At 40.4% G+C, this 15,507-nt stretch overlaps 1 protein-coding gene across 1 annotated transcript in view; it reads left to right on the top strand.

Annotated features, from left to right (window-relative positions):
* Positions 1–15,005: 15,005 nt before the first annotated feature.
* The window catches only part of Lama2 (laminin subunit alpha 2), a 564,428-nt gene continuing 563,926 nt past the window's right edge, over positions 15,006–15,507 (top strand). The window contains 1 exon segment of the mRNA XM_051175465.1: positions 15,006–15,166. Within this exon segment, the coding sequence (XP_051031422.1) occupies positions 15,058–15,166 (109 nt within the window). The 5' untranslated portion in view covers positions 15,006–15,057.

The raw sequence follows: 15,507 nt of genomic DNA, 5'->3' as shown, positions 1-15,507 counted from the left end.
AAGCAAACAAACTAGAATAAAAATAAATAAATAATAAAACAGTAGGGTAGCACAAGAAACACACACACATAAGAAAACCCATAAAACCACAGAAAAGGAAATCATAATATACAAGCAAAAGACCAGTGACAGAAAATGCTTAAAAAAGGAATATGAGACAAAAAATTCTACAGCGCACCATTGAGTTCATTTTGTGTTGGCCATCTACTGCTGGGCATGGGGCCTACCCTTAGGTATACTTTATATACCAGGGAGACTCCACTGGAAGAAACTGATTTTTCTTTTTTCAAGTAGTTGTCAATTGGAGATAGCTTCTTGGATAAAGATGGCAGATCACTGCTACGTCTTTTTCTTGGTGCTAAAATCATCTATCTTGGACCTGTGCAGGCCCATTGCATCTGCTACAACCTCTGTGGTTTCATATGTGCCAGCAGCCTTGTTGTGTTTGGGAGACAATGTTTCCTTTGTGTTTCCATCCCTTCTGGCTCTTGTAAACTTTCTGCTTCCTCTTCTGAATAGCTCCCTGCATCTTGGGGGATGGAGACATGCTAGACATGCCATTTAGGACTGAGTGTTTCAAAGTCTCCCACTCTTTGCACATTGTCTAGTTGTAGGTTTCTTTATTAGTTCCAACCTACTGCAAGAGGAAACTTTTCTGATGATGGCTAATAGAGAGACACTGATCTATGAGTATAGCAGAATGCCTTCATTCAGCAGAACAATGCATTTGGTTTTCCCCTAGACCCAGAGCCTACCTAGATTTTGGATACCAACCTAGGTTCCATCTCACGGGATGGGCGTTAATTCCAACCAGATAGTGGTTGTTTATTCCCACAATGATTTTGCTGCTATTGCATCAGTGTATCTTATAGGCAGGGCACCATGGTATATTACAGGTTTTGTCATTGGGTTGGTGTTTATCTTTCTGCTCTGGTATCATGCAGAGTACCCTTCAGTACCATGAACACTAGTCAGTAGGTGAAAGCTCTAGGTAGGCACGTTTAACTTTTTCTGGTTCAATGAGTTATGCAGCTGTTGTCTTCAGCAATAGGACTTTACTATGACTTATGGAGGTAAATTAATAGTTTTGACAAGAGCATGAGTTGTTTGTGTTTCCATGAGGATCCTTTGGCCAACATGGCTATTTCTGGCTCTAAAAGTTTCCCCTGGTAGCAAAGCTGTCTAGTTGGTGCTTTGTATCCTCTGATGTTTGATGATTCTATTTAAATTTCCTTCATAGATGTATGTATTTTAAGAAGCTTTTACAGTAGTAGATTTCCATATGATCCCCCAATTGACCATTAGTGTTTGTTGTCCCTCCCCACATTCCTTGCTTACTCCTCTTTGTCCTTGCCTTCCTCATTTAATACTATTCCAGTTTGCCCCTGTCTCTCCAAGACTGTGTATTCTACTTTCCCTTCCTTGGGAGATCCTACCTCCCAGTTCTCTACTCTCTACTTAGCCTCTATATAGAGTGTAGCCAGCTTATTGAGGGCTTAACAAGTAATACCCACTTTTAGGTGAATATATACCAGATTTATCATTTTGGATCTGGATTAACTCAGATGATATTTTTCCTAATTCTATCCACTCACTTATAGATTTCATGGTTTTGTTTTTATTTTTGATGAATAGTATTTTTAATTGTTTTGTATGCCTGTGGAGACCAGATGATGGTGTGGGATTATGACACAGAATTATGACAGGTTTCACATAGGTCATGAGAACCAAATTTAGGTTCTCTATAAGAGCAGCACTTGCTCTTAACAGCTGGCCCATCTCCCCTGCCTCTGATTTGACATCTTTTGATGAACATTCATGGCATGTTGCTCCTTGACTCCACTTTGGTCACATTCTTGTGATCTTTTTCATTGATGCTTGGCTCTGGGCTTTTCTGTCTAGCCTTGTAGAATCCAGTTTTAGCAAGAATCCCACAAATGCCAGTTTGCTGATTTTCTTGCCCTTGGTGTCTGATCCCTCTGGGTATCCTTTGCCCAAATATTGTCACATCATTCATGATGACTTCCCTTTCCCTTGAGGTGTCTATCCACAATGCCTACTTTACCCCAGATGACTTGTCTGTGCACCCTCGCTTGTTCTTGTATCAGGAGCCAAGTCTCTCCTTGATCACAGAGGTCCCAGTAAGAGAGGACACCCGTGCAAACCTCAGCATTTTCACAGGTGTCAGAATAAGTTTTCTACAAGACACACTTTTTTCAGATTCCAAAATCTGGACATTTAATAAGTATTGATTAATTTGAGTATATTTGATATGTTTAATGTTTGATCCTCTTTCAAGAGACATAGTTTATATCTCTATTTCTAAAGGCATGTTTTGTTTTCTCCTTCTTCTCCCTCCCTCCCTCCCTCCCTCACTCCCTCTCTCCCTTACTCCCTCCCTGCATCCCTTCCTTTCTTTCTTCCTTTGTTTTTAAGACAGGGTCTCAGTGTAGACCAGTGGCCTGTTAGCCTTAGAAATCAATATGTAGCAGAGGGTGGCCTTGCTACTTATGGCTTCTCTTTCCAGTGCCTGTTAGGAGATTCCTATATGCAGGGTTAGGATATGTACATAGTAGAGACATCTATGAATAACTTGAGACTTAACTAGAATCAGAGGCATAGGTGTGACAAATACACAAAACATCATTTAATTTTAATTATTTGAATTCCTTTATATTTAGTTTGGGAAATTTAAACAATAAATCTAATTATTTTTAGCCAATTTTTCCACCCTTTTTGAAAGCCTAAAATTTACAAAATCAATATATACACTGAAAATAAAAAATAAACTTTGAATTATTGGGGAGGGATTTGTATAGTTCTTATAAAACATTTCCAAATGGAAAGTGCTGAAATCTTTCTTTCATTTTTATGTCCTGAAAGAAAGATTAAATTAATTTTTAAATTGTGAGTTTTATTATCTTGGACATCATGATGAAAAATATAAAAAATCAATAAAAACAAATGTTAAGAGAGACATTCCTTTAATGGGTCTTATTTTCGTCATACGAAAACAATGAATTGAGCTTGCCTTACTGTAAATATTTCTATCAAAAATCATGTAGAAGATAGGACACGAAATTGTTTATTTTACATTTAGTTTTTGAAATACAGTTCTCAAACTGGCCATTTCTGCTGAAGTACAAAAGCTGTTTGCCCAAAGTGAACCCTAACGTTTCATTAAAGTGTTTGCATGTGTTACCACATTTCTCCATTTATTAATCCATTTATTAATAGCTGACTGGTTCAAGTGTGAGCTGTGCTTTTTGTATCTTCCAAGATCACATTCATGGATGTCATGCATTCTTTAGTTTTTTTGTGGTTTTTGCTTTCTCACTGTGTTAATTACTGCTCTTATTCTATCCCACCTCTGACAAGAAGTCACTTAAGCAGCCAAGCATCTAGTTTGGATTCCTGTCTGAGGGATGCAGTCAATTGTGACAGGGAAGGCACGGTGGCAGGAGTTTGACCTAGCTGATTATATAATGTATTGTCACAAAGCAGAGAGCTAAGAGGAAATAGAGCCAGGTCATCAGATCTCAAGAGGAGGTGGAAAGCTGACTCAGTGGTTAAAAGCACTTGCTGCTCTTGGAAAGGACTCGAGTTTGGATCTCAGCACCCACACGGTGGTTCACACATGGTTCACAGACATTCATAACTCCAGTTCCAGGATACCTGATGCCCTTTTCTGCCCTCCACAGGCACTGGGTATGCACACGCCACATACATGCATACAGTGTCATAAAACACTAGTAGACATAAAATGAATCAATATTTTAAAAGTCCCAAAAATCTTAAGGCTCATCAGCAGTGACTCATTTCCTTCAGCAAGGGTCAACCTCCTCAAGGTTTGGCCTCCTTCTCTAAGTGCTGGAGCACCTGGGGACCAATAGCCCTACACATGAGCTATAGAGCACACTTCACATTGAGATCACAACACATAAGGCAGTTGACTTGCTGTTAGTACTTATTATAGTATTAGAGATAATTTCTGATAATCAGACACTCATCTATTTCAACATGTCAGGAACAGACTTTTCACTTAAGTTTGAGACTAACTCAGCAGGTTGTACTGATGTATGTCTTTCATTCTTTCTTCCTTTCTTTTTTACACATATACATATGCATGCATAAATAAATACACATCACGCACTCTCTCATTCTGCTGAGTCTAACTAGTATTGCTCTAATTTGAATATGCTTAGGACTGACCCCTAAAATTAGGGTTTTATCCCTAAACAAAACCTAAAGTAACTGATCTTCCCTCCTCCAGCAGTCATTAACTAACTGTGATTCTTTATCTAGGGGTGTAGTCTTGTGAAATTTCCCCTCATCTATGTTGGCATGTCAGTTAACATATTTTATGCAAGTGGTGTGGAAGTACACATTGCTATTGAGACTTCAGGAAAGCAACACCAAGCTCAATCCAGAACAAAACTATCACACAGTCATTGTCCTGATCCCCAGGCTCTGAACAATACTGGTACTGCAATGTTCCCCTGAGTCTCAGGCGTAGAAGTTGTATTGTGGATTTCCCGTTTGGGGTTGGACACGACACAGTCACTTATTCTCTGTATTTTGATAGGCTCTCTATCTTTCTACTAGTCTCTCTCTGCCACAAAAGAAGCTATTTTGATGATATGTGAGAGCTGTAGTTATCTCTGGGTATAATTATTAATATTTAGGTGGCAATTAGAAACTATATTACTTTAGTAGTATGGTAGTAGTAGGTTTTCTCTAAGGCCTATGGTCCCTCGAGCTGTGAGTTCTTGTCTCGGCTTACAATGCCAGGCATGAGTTCTCACTTCTCACTAATGGAGCTGGCTTTAGGTTCAGTTGGACAGCTAGTGGTTGCCTGCAAGATACAAATGCTATGACTGTACTGTGGGGCATCTTGCCAGTCTCATTGCTGTTGCGGTTCTCTGGCTTCAGAGCTGTGTAGGACTATGACTCGCGTTTCTCCCTTGGCAGCTTGGCCAGGAACTTCTGACACTCTGAGAGCTAGCTCCCTAGGAGGAGGCTTCCAGGTCAGGACCAACATGGTTTCTTTAAGTCCTGTGACCAAAGTGTGCAGTGTCTTCAGCAATAAGCTCTTGCCTTCACGTTCTGGATATTAGAAATTTTACATGCACATACACACACACACACACACACACACACACACACACTCACACACACACACACATGAATCTCACATGTATTTGAAATGATATTATAAAATAATAGGTTCCTCTAGGGCTTTTCAAAACATCTTTAGTGTTACTCCTTCTTTCTCCCTGATGCATCATCCTTTCTCTCTTTCCCCCAGTTGATTCCCTCCATTTTCTCCTTTTGTACTCATAACACTCATATCCTGCTACCCCTAGGGATCCTTCTCCTCTCTCTCTCTCTCAGTAGTTCCTTTCTACATTCTTGGCTTTTATGGCTAGTCCAGGTTATACATCAAACCTATAGTTTTAGGTCTGGAATCCACAAATGAGAGAGAACTTGTAGTGGTTGTCTTCCTGGATCTAGGTTACTTCACCCTGTATAATATTTTTTTTAGTTCCATCCATTTACCTTAGGGACATGTACCACTTCTCCATTATTCATTCAGTAGGTGACAGTCTCCAGGCTGCCTCCATTTCCTAGTGATTGTGAAGATAGCAGCAATGAACATGGCTGAACAAGTATTTCTGAAGGAGGGCCTCAGGTCCTTTGGGCAGATGCCAATACATGGTAAAGCTGGGGCAATACATTTTTGAGGATTATTTTACACTGATTTCCACAGTGGTGAAACAAGTTTCCAATCCCACAAATAGATTATGAATGTTCCAATTTTCCCCATACCCTTGCCAACATTTGTTGTTAGTTGTTTCCTTCCTTCCTTCCTCCCTTCCTCCCTTCTTTACTTCCTCCCTCCCTCCCTCCCCCCTCCCTCCTTCCTCCCTCCCTCCCTCCCTTACCTTCTTTCTTTCTTTTTGGTTTTTTGAGGCAGGGTTTCTCTGTATTGCTTTGGAGCCTGTCCTGGAACTAGCTCTTGTAGACCAGGATGGTCTCAAACTCACCGAAATCTGCCTGCCTCTGTCTCCCAAGTGCTGGGATTAAAGGCGTGTGCCACCAACACCAGGCCTAGTTGTTTACTTAATTTTAGCTATTCTGTTTGGGATAAGATGAAATCTCAAAGTGGTTTTAATTCCTACTTCCCTGATAGCTAAGGACATTGAATACTTTTAAAAAATGTATTTCTTAGTCATTTATTTCTTCTTTTGAGAACACTCTATTTATATCTCTAGCAATCCTGTGAAGATCAGGAATGAGACAGGGCTGTCCACTCTCCCCATCCCTTTTCAAGATAATGCTGGGCACCCTAACTAGAGCAGCATAGCAAGCGGAGGAAATTAAATGGAAACAAATAAGAAATGTAATCCAATTATCCAGAGCTGCACGTGATGTGATATTATACATGCAAGATCCCAAAGATTCCACAGAATATTTCTAGAACTGCTCAACACATTTCTTCAGTAGCTTGCTAACCCCTCATCCATGTCTGTATTCAATGCAGGCTATTTCAACAAGCAGCCAGATACATAGACACACTTTAAAAAAAAATGTAGGAGAGAAATTAGTGTGACACTTCCCCTCAGAGTTCAAAAGGTGTCTGTCCTTGGAGTGACTAATGCCATCTGTCTCTTCACCTTCTGTCTCTTATGGCTGAATCCCCTTCATCCCCCCTTTTTATCCATCTTTTAGTCTTAAAATTCCTATCACATCAAATCCATGCAATGCCTTCTTTATACCTGTACCTCTTATGTTTGTACCTATATGTAGTGAGGTGGTCCTTCTGTAGCACTGACCACGCCCATCGGGGGGTGGAGCCATGGGCGGAGGTGACCGGAGGAAGGAGGTCGGAGGGGGCCAGGAAGGCGCTCTCTCTTTCTGGCGTAACTCGGACAGGAGAGGATCGGGTTGAATTTCCTGGTGTTCATCTGTCTAGGTTGTAAGTTATTTCTCCCTGAATAAACATCTATTCGGCCTATTTGTTTATCCTGATCCTTATTTACTGCAATATCTGGTGTCAGAAGGGGAATTATGGTATAGATATGAATACTTCATTTTGGAATGGATTTTCACTTATTGATACAATTTAAGGTCAATGTTATTATATGTATATTTCTCTTCTTGTTTATGTATTGTGTTTATGTAGCTCATTTAAAAATGTAATGTATAATGTAGTACAGATTATAGATAATTACCTATGATAGTCAAAGTTTAAAATTAAGTTAGTTAGGTTTTTCAAGATACACAAAAATGTATTTAAGATAGATAGGCATTCTTCAAACCTTTCAAAGACCTACAGAATATGGCATTTAAAGTGGTTTAGGGTTTTTCTTAACAATGAGACATAATTGTTCCTGACAACACCACCTGCGTCAAAAAAAAAAAGATAAAGATGGACATTAAAGAAACTCATTATGGAGTTTACTTCCAATATGGCAAGACCTGCCATTTGGACAAGATACTGCTCTTGTCTGGACTGTTTGACTTTATGCTGTATAAACTGGACATGCAGGACCCAACGAAAAGTGACTGCTGATTCAAGATGGACATTGCTACAGGGTTCCTGCTTCATGGAAGAGTCTGCGAGACAGTATGCAGGACACAAAGAAAAGTGACTGTCAAACTGCCATTACAAAAAGACAGTTTAAAGTTTCCTGCGTTGCTGAAGAGTCAGCTAGACACACTATGGCCTATGGGCTGAAGATGGAAGATTACAAAAGAACTTCGGGTGACCAGGCAGTGAGTTGTTTCTGTCATTTCTAGAGTTTATATACTATCCTTCTGTGGTCTTTGAAAGAGTTAAAGACAGATAGTAATGATTATAGTTTTCCTTAGTTAGGATTAAAGATAAATTACATATAGGACTTTAACTCACAAAGATAAAATAGATGATGGAATATTTTCTTCAAATCTTGCTAAATGTTAATGGACTAAATATTGTTAACTGTGATTCTTATTGGATAACTGTTATGTGATATATTTTGCTATGTTAAGGTTAAAACCCTTCTTTTTATTTAGACAGAAAAGAGGAGATGATGGGAGATGTCATTCTGTATGTTTCTCATACTGGTTAATAATAAAGCACTGTTGGCCAATAGGAAAGGAAGATAGGAGGGACTAGGAGACAAGGAGGAAATAGGAAGTAGGAAGGAGGAGTCAAGATGGAGAGTCTGAAGAAAGCAGTATGCCGCCAGCTCCCTGGTAAGAGAAATACATAGATCAGCAGAAATGGGTTAATACTTAAGGCAGAGCTAGCCGATAAGAAACAAGTAACCGGGCCAACAGTATTGTATCAAATACAGAGTCTCTGTGTATTATTTGTGGCTGGCGGCGTGGCGGCGGGACAAGACCAGCGGCGGCAGGCGGAAAAACCCGTACTCGTTACACCTATAGCTTTTATATTTATACTTTTTATATCCAGACCTTTATAATCTAATGACAGCTTGCTCCGTTCCCCTAAGGCTAGAGGAAGGTTGAAGTTAAGGCTGTACCTTGCTTCACTTTCTTTGTATATTGGTGATGCCAGGGAGTGAGCTTAGGGCTTCATGCATGCTAGACAAGCACTGTTTTACTGAGCTGTATCCACAGCCTTGGTATGGTGATTGGGTGACCTTTGACTGACAGGCCCACTCCTTTCCTAGTTCTTTAAAGCATGAGTATAATCGCTGTCTCAACCTTTGTTTTGGGAACCCTGCATTACCTCTGAGTTTCAGCATGTAGGTTTAACTCTGTATTTTATTAAGCATCCAGATGTGTGCATATTTGAGAGCAGGACCTCTTTTCTAAATGATGATCTTTGAATGAAGGGAAACAAGAGTCAGTTGATTTGGTATTTCTTCTCATTCTATGTGGATGCAGAAAAGTTTGTGTCATTTTTTTTCTGAAAACTTCTTGAATGGTCAAGCAATCAACTTGCAGGAATCTCTACCATTTTCAGTAATGCTTTCCTCTTCTTCTATCCCATACCATATCTTTCAAAATTCCAGCTCATTTGTGATTTTATATCCTAGTAAAATGTTATTACATGTGTGCTTTCTCTAGGCATAGTTTTCTGTGGTACCACAATTAAGACAAGATTTTCTTCAAATGGTAAGTTTTAACAATATCTTAATCTAACTATCCACTCCCCAGCCCTACCTCACAGTTCCTACAGTAAATTTTTATGCATATTCCTTAATTCACCTATACCTGTCCTAAACAATTTATTTTTACATTTGATCACAAGATTATTTGGAATTATGTATGTGAAAATCTGACTTTGAATTTTGCAGCTGCTCAGCCAGTTGTTTATACCCTTACAGTTGGTATTTTTTCCTCTTTCATATTAATTCATGATGCAAATGAGCATCCATTAAATTATTTTGCTTTTAGGTGCATTAACCTTTCTATTATTTCCTCTGCACCAATTCTTCTACTCTGTAGAAAAATCTATTCCCTTGACTATGTGCTCTATTCGTGAAATGACTTCGGGGTACTTTTTATCAGAACTAAAAATAACCATCCGGACACTTATAGTGTCAATTACCTCAGCATACTGAGCTTACACCTGGCGGTCAGCCCGTGTTTCCTATCTCAGGCATTCACACTGTCAGACAGCCAGTTGCTCCAGGCAGAAACTTTAGAAGGATCCTAAAATCCTCATGTCCGGTTGATTCACAAGACTTGTGAATTCCCTCTCCCAAAGATCTCCATGCTATTCTCTCCTCTCTACTGACTCTGCATTCACTGGAATCCTGCCCTCTGTCAGATCTGAGCTTAAATGTCACCTACTCAGAGAGTGTTTCCTGACACTGTTTAAGAAGCATCATTTTACAGTAACTGCTAAACCACCTCCTTTTCTTTGTAACTCTTTTTACTAACTTACAGTCCGTTTTCCCACTTGGATATAAGTTCTGCAATAGCTGGAGTATATCCAGTGTGTCTGATAGCTACTCTGCTAGCTTCTAGCTCATAGCAGGCATTTGGTAATGAGAAGAAATGAATGGCTGAATAAAAGCATCATGTGCTTCCCTCACTATTAGGTTCATTTGCTTCTGCTTCCCTTGCTTGTTTTATAACAAACCCTGGTGGCACAGATAGACTGTTTATCAAGTGTAGAGATCTAACCATGGGTACTTCCCATATTACAGACCATTCCCATTTAAATGCAAAGCTGGTATCATTTTCTTTAGCACACTCTCTGACAGTGGGCCCCATTGCCAAGGACAACACCCATATACCTCATTGAATTGAATGTAGAAAGGTGAGGCTGGTGTGGGGTTGAAGCTTTCACCCCTACATTCTAGTCTCGATGGCAATAGAAGGTACTCCTCAAGCTTTGGAAAGAGAAGTGTGGATGCCATCCCAGACACAAAACCTCCATGTACAATTTGTCCTGCCTGCAAGATGGGCTGGGACAATGGCAGTGCAGAACTTGTGGGAGTGGCCAACCAATGTTTGGATTAACTTGAGGGCCATTCTACAAAAGAAAACTCATGCCCTACACTGCCTTGAAGACCAGAAATGAGAGACTGGATAGCTCAGGGAACTAGAGTAGACTCAAACATGACTTGCAAAAAATCGACCAACCAACCAACCGACCGACTGACCAACCCAAACAGACAAACAAACAAAACAATGAAATGATTCCTAATAATAGTCTTCTATACTCATAGGTGCTTTGTGCAGTTGTCATCAGAGAGACTTCTTCCAGCGCCAGCAGATAGAGTAGGTGTAGAGACACACAGTCAGATATTATGCAGTCTAAATTGGAGGTCTCCATTGGGCCCCTCCCTTTGGTGATCTTGGTAGTCCGTAGAAGAGAGGGAGACAAGACTGTAGGCCTCAGAGAGGACAGAGGATACCAGGAGGACATGGTCTACTGAATCAACTAAGCAGAACTCATCTGGGCTCATGGAGACTGAAACAGAAAGCACTGGGGGCTGCACAGATCATCTGCAACAGTTCCTTTGTGTATGTGTTATGGCTGTTAGCTTCGTGTTTTTGTGGGACTCCTAGGGTGGGAGCAAGTGTGTCTCTCTGACTCTTTTGCCTGCTCTTGGGCCTTTCTTCCTCCTATTGGGGTGTTTTGTCGAGCCTCAATATGAAGGCTTTTCACCTTGCCTGATTGTACCCTGTTTTGTTCTATTTGGCTGTTCTTTCTTGCATGCCTGCTTTTTCTGAAGAGGAAACAGAGGGGGTATGGAGCTGAAGTAGGAAGGTTGGGGGAGCAAGGAGGAGTGGAGGGATGGGAAGCTGTGTTTGGGATGTATTTTATGACAGAAGAATCTGTTATATGTATACCTTTAAATACCCTTCCTTTGAAAAGGAAGAGTCTATTTCTCAGTCCATTGCATATGATCTTTATTAATTCTCCTAACCTGGTAGAGCACATGGTGTGATTAGGCCATACATAGCCTTATATGTTTCTCACCCCTTGAGCTGTCTCTTTAGTTGGCCAAGTCATAACAATACTCAGACTACCTTATGTTGGCATGTGTCTGTTTAGAAGTTAGAAGTGTAAAGTAATCCCAAGGTAAGAAGAGGAGAGAAAAGTTTTTAAATGAAGTGAAAACTAGCTAACCTGGAAATGTAACACAACAACAACGATGACAATAATAATAACAAATCCCAGTAAAACCCAAAGGTGATTCTAGAAAGCATCAGTGATATTTAGAAGAATCTCACTAAACTATTTTATCTAACTGTTCCCCTTTTCCCCCAACCAGCTAACTGAAAAAAACAAAAAAATAGTTTCAAATATTAAGGAAAAGAGACCACCATAGCAGACTTCACAGACATTAAAAGGATAACATATTTAAGAGAGAAAGAATGTGAAGTTGGGTAGATAGGGGAGTGGGGAAGGATCTGGAAGGAATTAAGGGAAGAAAAGATTATGAGAAAAATACATTGTATGATGTTCTCTAAGAAGAAATAAAATTATTTTGAAAGATAATTAGCTGTTATAAGTTCTTGCCAATTGAAATTGAGATAAAGTAGATGAAGGCCTTAATAGTTACAAATCACCAAACTTTGTATAAAAATGGAATTACTTCATAAATAATTAAAACAATGGATTTAGATCTTATATGCAGGAAAATTATGGGCTCATATGACTTCACTGGTGAGTTTTCTCAATCATTTAGGGGAAAAATTGTAATAATCCTATAGGAATGTTTCAGAAAGGACTATGTTCCAGATAACTAAATAAAGCCAATATTATCAATCACTCATCAGAAAAAGCTTACAAGAAAATTACAATAGGGTGGTATGTCCCAGAAGTACAGGGACAAAATACTTTTAAAGTCACATGTTAATTGTAATAGTATTGGTATGTAAATGAGTATATAGATTAAACATATATTATCTTATGAGTTTGGAGACAATGAAACCATTGCCCACTTAAATTCTTCTTATATAGTTTTGTGTCTATGTGCTCACAGTATTAGTTTTTCTCCAAATTATGTTGTGCCCTCAACCTAACTGCAGTCAATTTCCCTATTATGTCTTTGATAACAGTTGAATCCAGTGAGTTAGTACTGTGGACTTTATAGAGTCAAACAGACCCTTGTGATCCAAACTGGTAATTGTGATCCCGGGCCCCAGAGATCAGAAAAGTTATGTGCATGTGAATATCTGTGGATCGATATTTATAACAACTGTTAATACTTGTCTAAGCTTGGAAGTAATAATGGGGTTTTAAAAAATTCAGTCATTGGCAGAGTTTGGGGCTGGAAATATGAGAAGAAAGACAAATTGGTAAAGTAGGGAGTAATTTTAGGGTGACCCAGCACAGATTATTGTCCAAACCCACAATCATATGAAGTAGCAACTTAGTATGTGTGTGTTGTGCAGGATGATTGATGACTGTGACAGCACAGGGAGCTCAGTTGTAACATGTGCACCTTGAGGAGGAAGTTGAAAATAGAGGACACACACACATGCACACTCCTTTTAAGTTTTGCTTAATTTCTATTTGAATCTAAAACACTTCTAAAACAATAAAGTAAAAATATTCGGCTTTACCGATAAAGACATTTTTATCTTGGCAATTACACAAAAATGCAAAAGCCCTGGGATAGTTATGTGCTTTGTTTTATAAAACTAGTATGGAATTTACATTAGCTAACTTTGGAGTTTGTTCTAAAGCTATAGTTGGAAGCTGTGACAGAGATAAATATATATGCATCTATCCCATGAAATGAACTTTTAGGGGGAGGGAAAAAGCCACAGAATTAAGCTGAGGAAACTGTATATTCATATCAAATACTGCCTCTGAGGATGGGGAGGGAGAAGGAGGAAGAGGCAGAGGAAGAGAGAGGGAAAGAGAGAGGGGAGGGGGAAGGAGAGAAGGGAGAGAGAGGGAAAGAGAGGGGAGGGAGAGAGAGGGAGAGAGGGAGAGAGAGAGAAAGGAAGAGAGAGAGAGGGATAGAGAGACCTTACCTAAACCTTTTCTTTTTCAACAGACAGCACCACAATGTACTTGAAAGAAACCAGAGACCTACAACTAGAAGCTAAGACATGCCCCTAGGAGGGTTCCTGATGTAGGAAGGATCTTGGCTCTGGGTTCTCATCAGTCCCTTAGGAAAGTTATTTCCTATTCTACTGAAAGGAAATTCATTGAGAATACTGTAATTTCTAATTGGCATCTTAAAAATGGATATATATATATATATATATATATATATATATATATATATATATATTAACTAAAAAGGGAGACAGGCCATCTGAGTAACTACATGTACTGTAATATGGAAATACATACATAAACTTCTTTAATAGACAAAACAGAATATACTAACAGAGACTCCAGTATCATGTATGCAGTTGCAATAATAATAGGAGTCTCAAAATGTTATACAAATTTTGATGCAATGGAAGCCCACAAAATATTGTCTCAGTTGGCTTAATTGCTGCATCCTATAAAATTAGGAAATGAAAATTTTTATTTTCAAACAAACTGAAATCATATTTCACATTTAAAACAATTCTTTTCTTATAAATACCTACAGGATTTGCCAATGCCTTTAATCTCAGCACTTGACAGGCAGAGGCAAGTGCATCCCTGACTTCGATACCATAATGCGATCCTGTTTCAAATGTGTGTGTGTCACACACACACCCACACATCCACACGGACACACATGGACACACACAGACATACACGGACACACACGGACACACACGGACACGGGGGTGCCTATTTAGAAGACCAAGAAGAGGGCATCCTGATTCCATGGCACACTGATGCAAAGGATATCCTGTGCTTCCTAAAACCTATTTAATTGCTATTTGATGTCTTACTGAGAGCCGTTGGCCTTGACCCTGGTATGGAGTGGTCATCTGTACCCGGTGACAGAAGAACAAAATGTTGTTCTGTTGGGTTGAAGGTAAGAAGCCGCCATGACTGAAAATCCTCGCAGACGCTTCATCCCCTTTAAATAATGTCCTCTGAGTACAGGGGCAGCTTCCAGTCAGTGGGGTGATGAGAAACATTTCAATAGAGCAGAGGCAGCTTTAACCTGCCACGCCCTGCTACTGCCTGGACAGTCACCTCCCAGAAGAAGCGTCCCCATAGGCAACCTCAGTTCCTGAATACCTTAGCACCCTGGTCAGGGGACAGTCCAGCATCACCTGGACCCAGGGCAGCTACACAGTTTTGCCAGGACTTTGTGAGGAGCGAAAGTTTCTAACTGTACGGATTTCTTCTGGGAGATAATGTTTTCCAGCTGGAGGTATTAAGCAGACCCCAGAGTCAACTACTTTCTTCATGCTAAAGAAGTTTGAATAAGTCCCGCTGAGGCATAGTTCCCCCACAGAGGAAGCATCGGAAGCATCGGGAACCAAGGACCCTTTAAAGGCTCAGGCCTGGAAAGGGGTGGGGACTGTCCTTTCTCCCCCACCCTTGGGCGGTGGCGGGGCAGAGCTGGGGAGGACTGTCTCCTCCTCTTTCCCCAGCAGCTGCTCACACCAGCTTAGGCGGACCAGAGGCAGCAACTCCGTGGGCTCCTGAGGAGGGGATCTGCTCAGGCCACGATGCCAGCGGCCGCTGGGGTCCTCCTGCTTCTGCTCTCCTGGACGCTTGGAGGCTCCCAGGCACAGCGACCACAGCATCGGCGACAGTCCCCAGCGCATCAGCAGAGAGGTACTGTCCAGGGCGCCCTTTTCCTGAGGCTGTTGCCCCTAACTGGCTTCATTCAGCCAGAGTCGGCTCGCTGGGGATCACTTTCTTGCTTTACCTTTGGCGTCCTCTTTCAAGCACAAGGGACCCGGATTCCTGCAAATTCAGGGTCAGATCCCTGAGTGAGAGGTGCAGGAGAATTACTTCAACAGAAGGGACACCAAGAGCTTTCTGCTTTTTCGTGCTCTAAGTCCTGGAAAGTGGTCTTTGGAAAACTTTTCTAAAGTTCCCAGGCTTTTTCCAACTGAGATAAAACGTTTAAAAAAATTTACATTCCACTCCTATAGAGGAAGGCTTCCCCAGCC

This window comes from Phodopus roborovskii, unplaced genomic scaffold (assembly GCF_943737965.1).
Source record: "Phodopus roborovskii unplaced genomic scaffold, PHOROB, whole genome shotgun sequence".
Lineage (NCBI taxonomy): Eukaryota > Metazoa > Chordata > Mammalia > Rodentia > Cricetidae > Phodopus > Phodopus roborovskii.
Note: the sequence above shows the minus strand (reverse complement) of the source record. Positions and strands in the feature narration are given on the sequence as shown.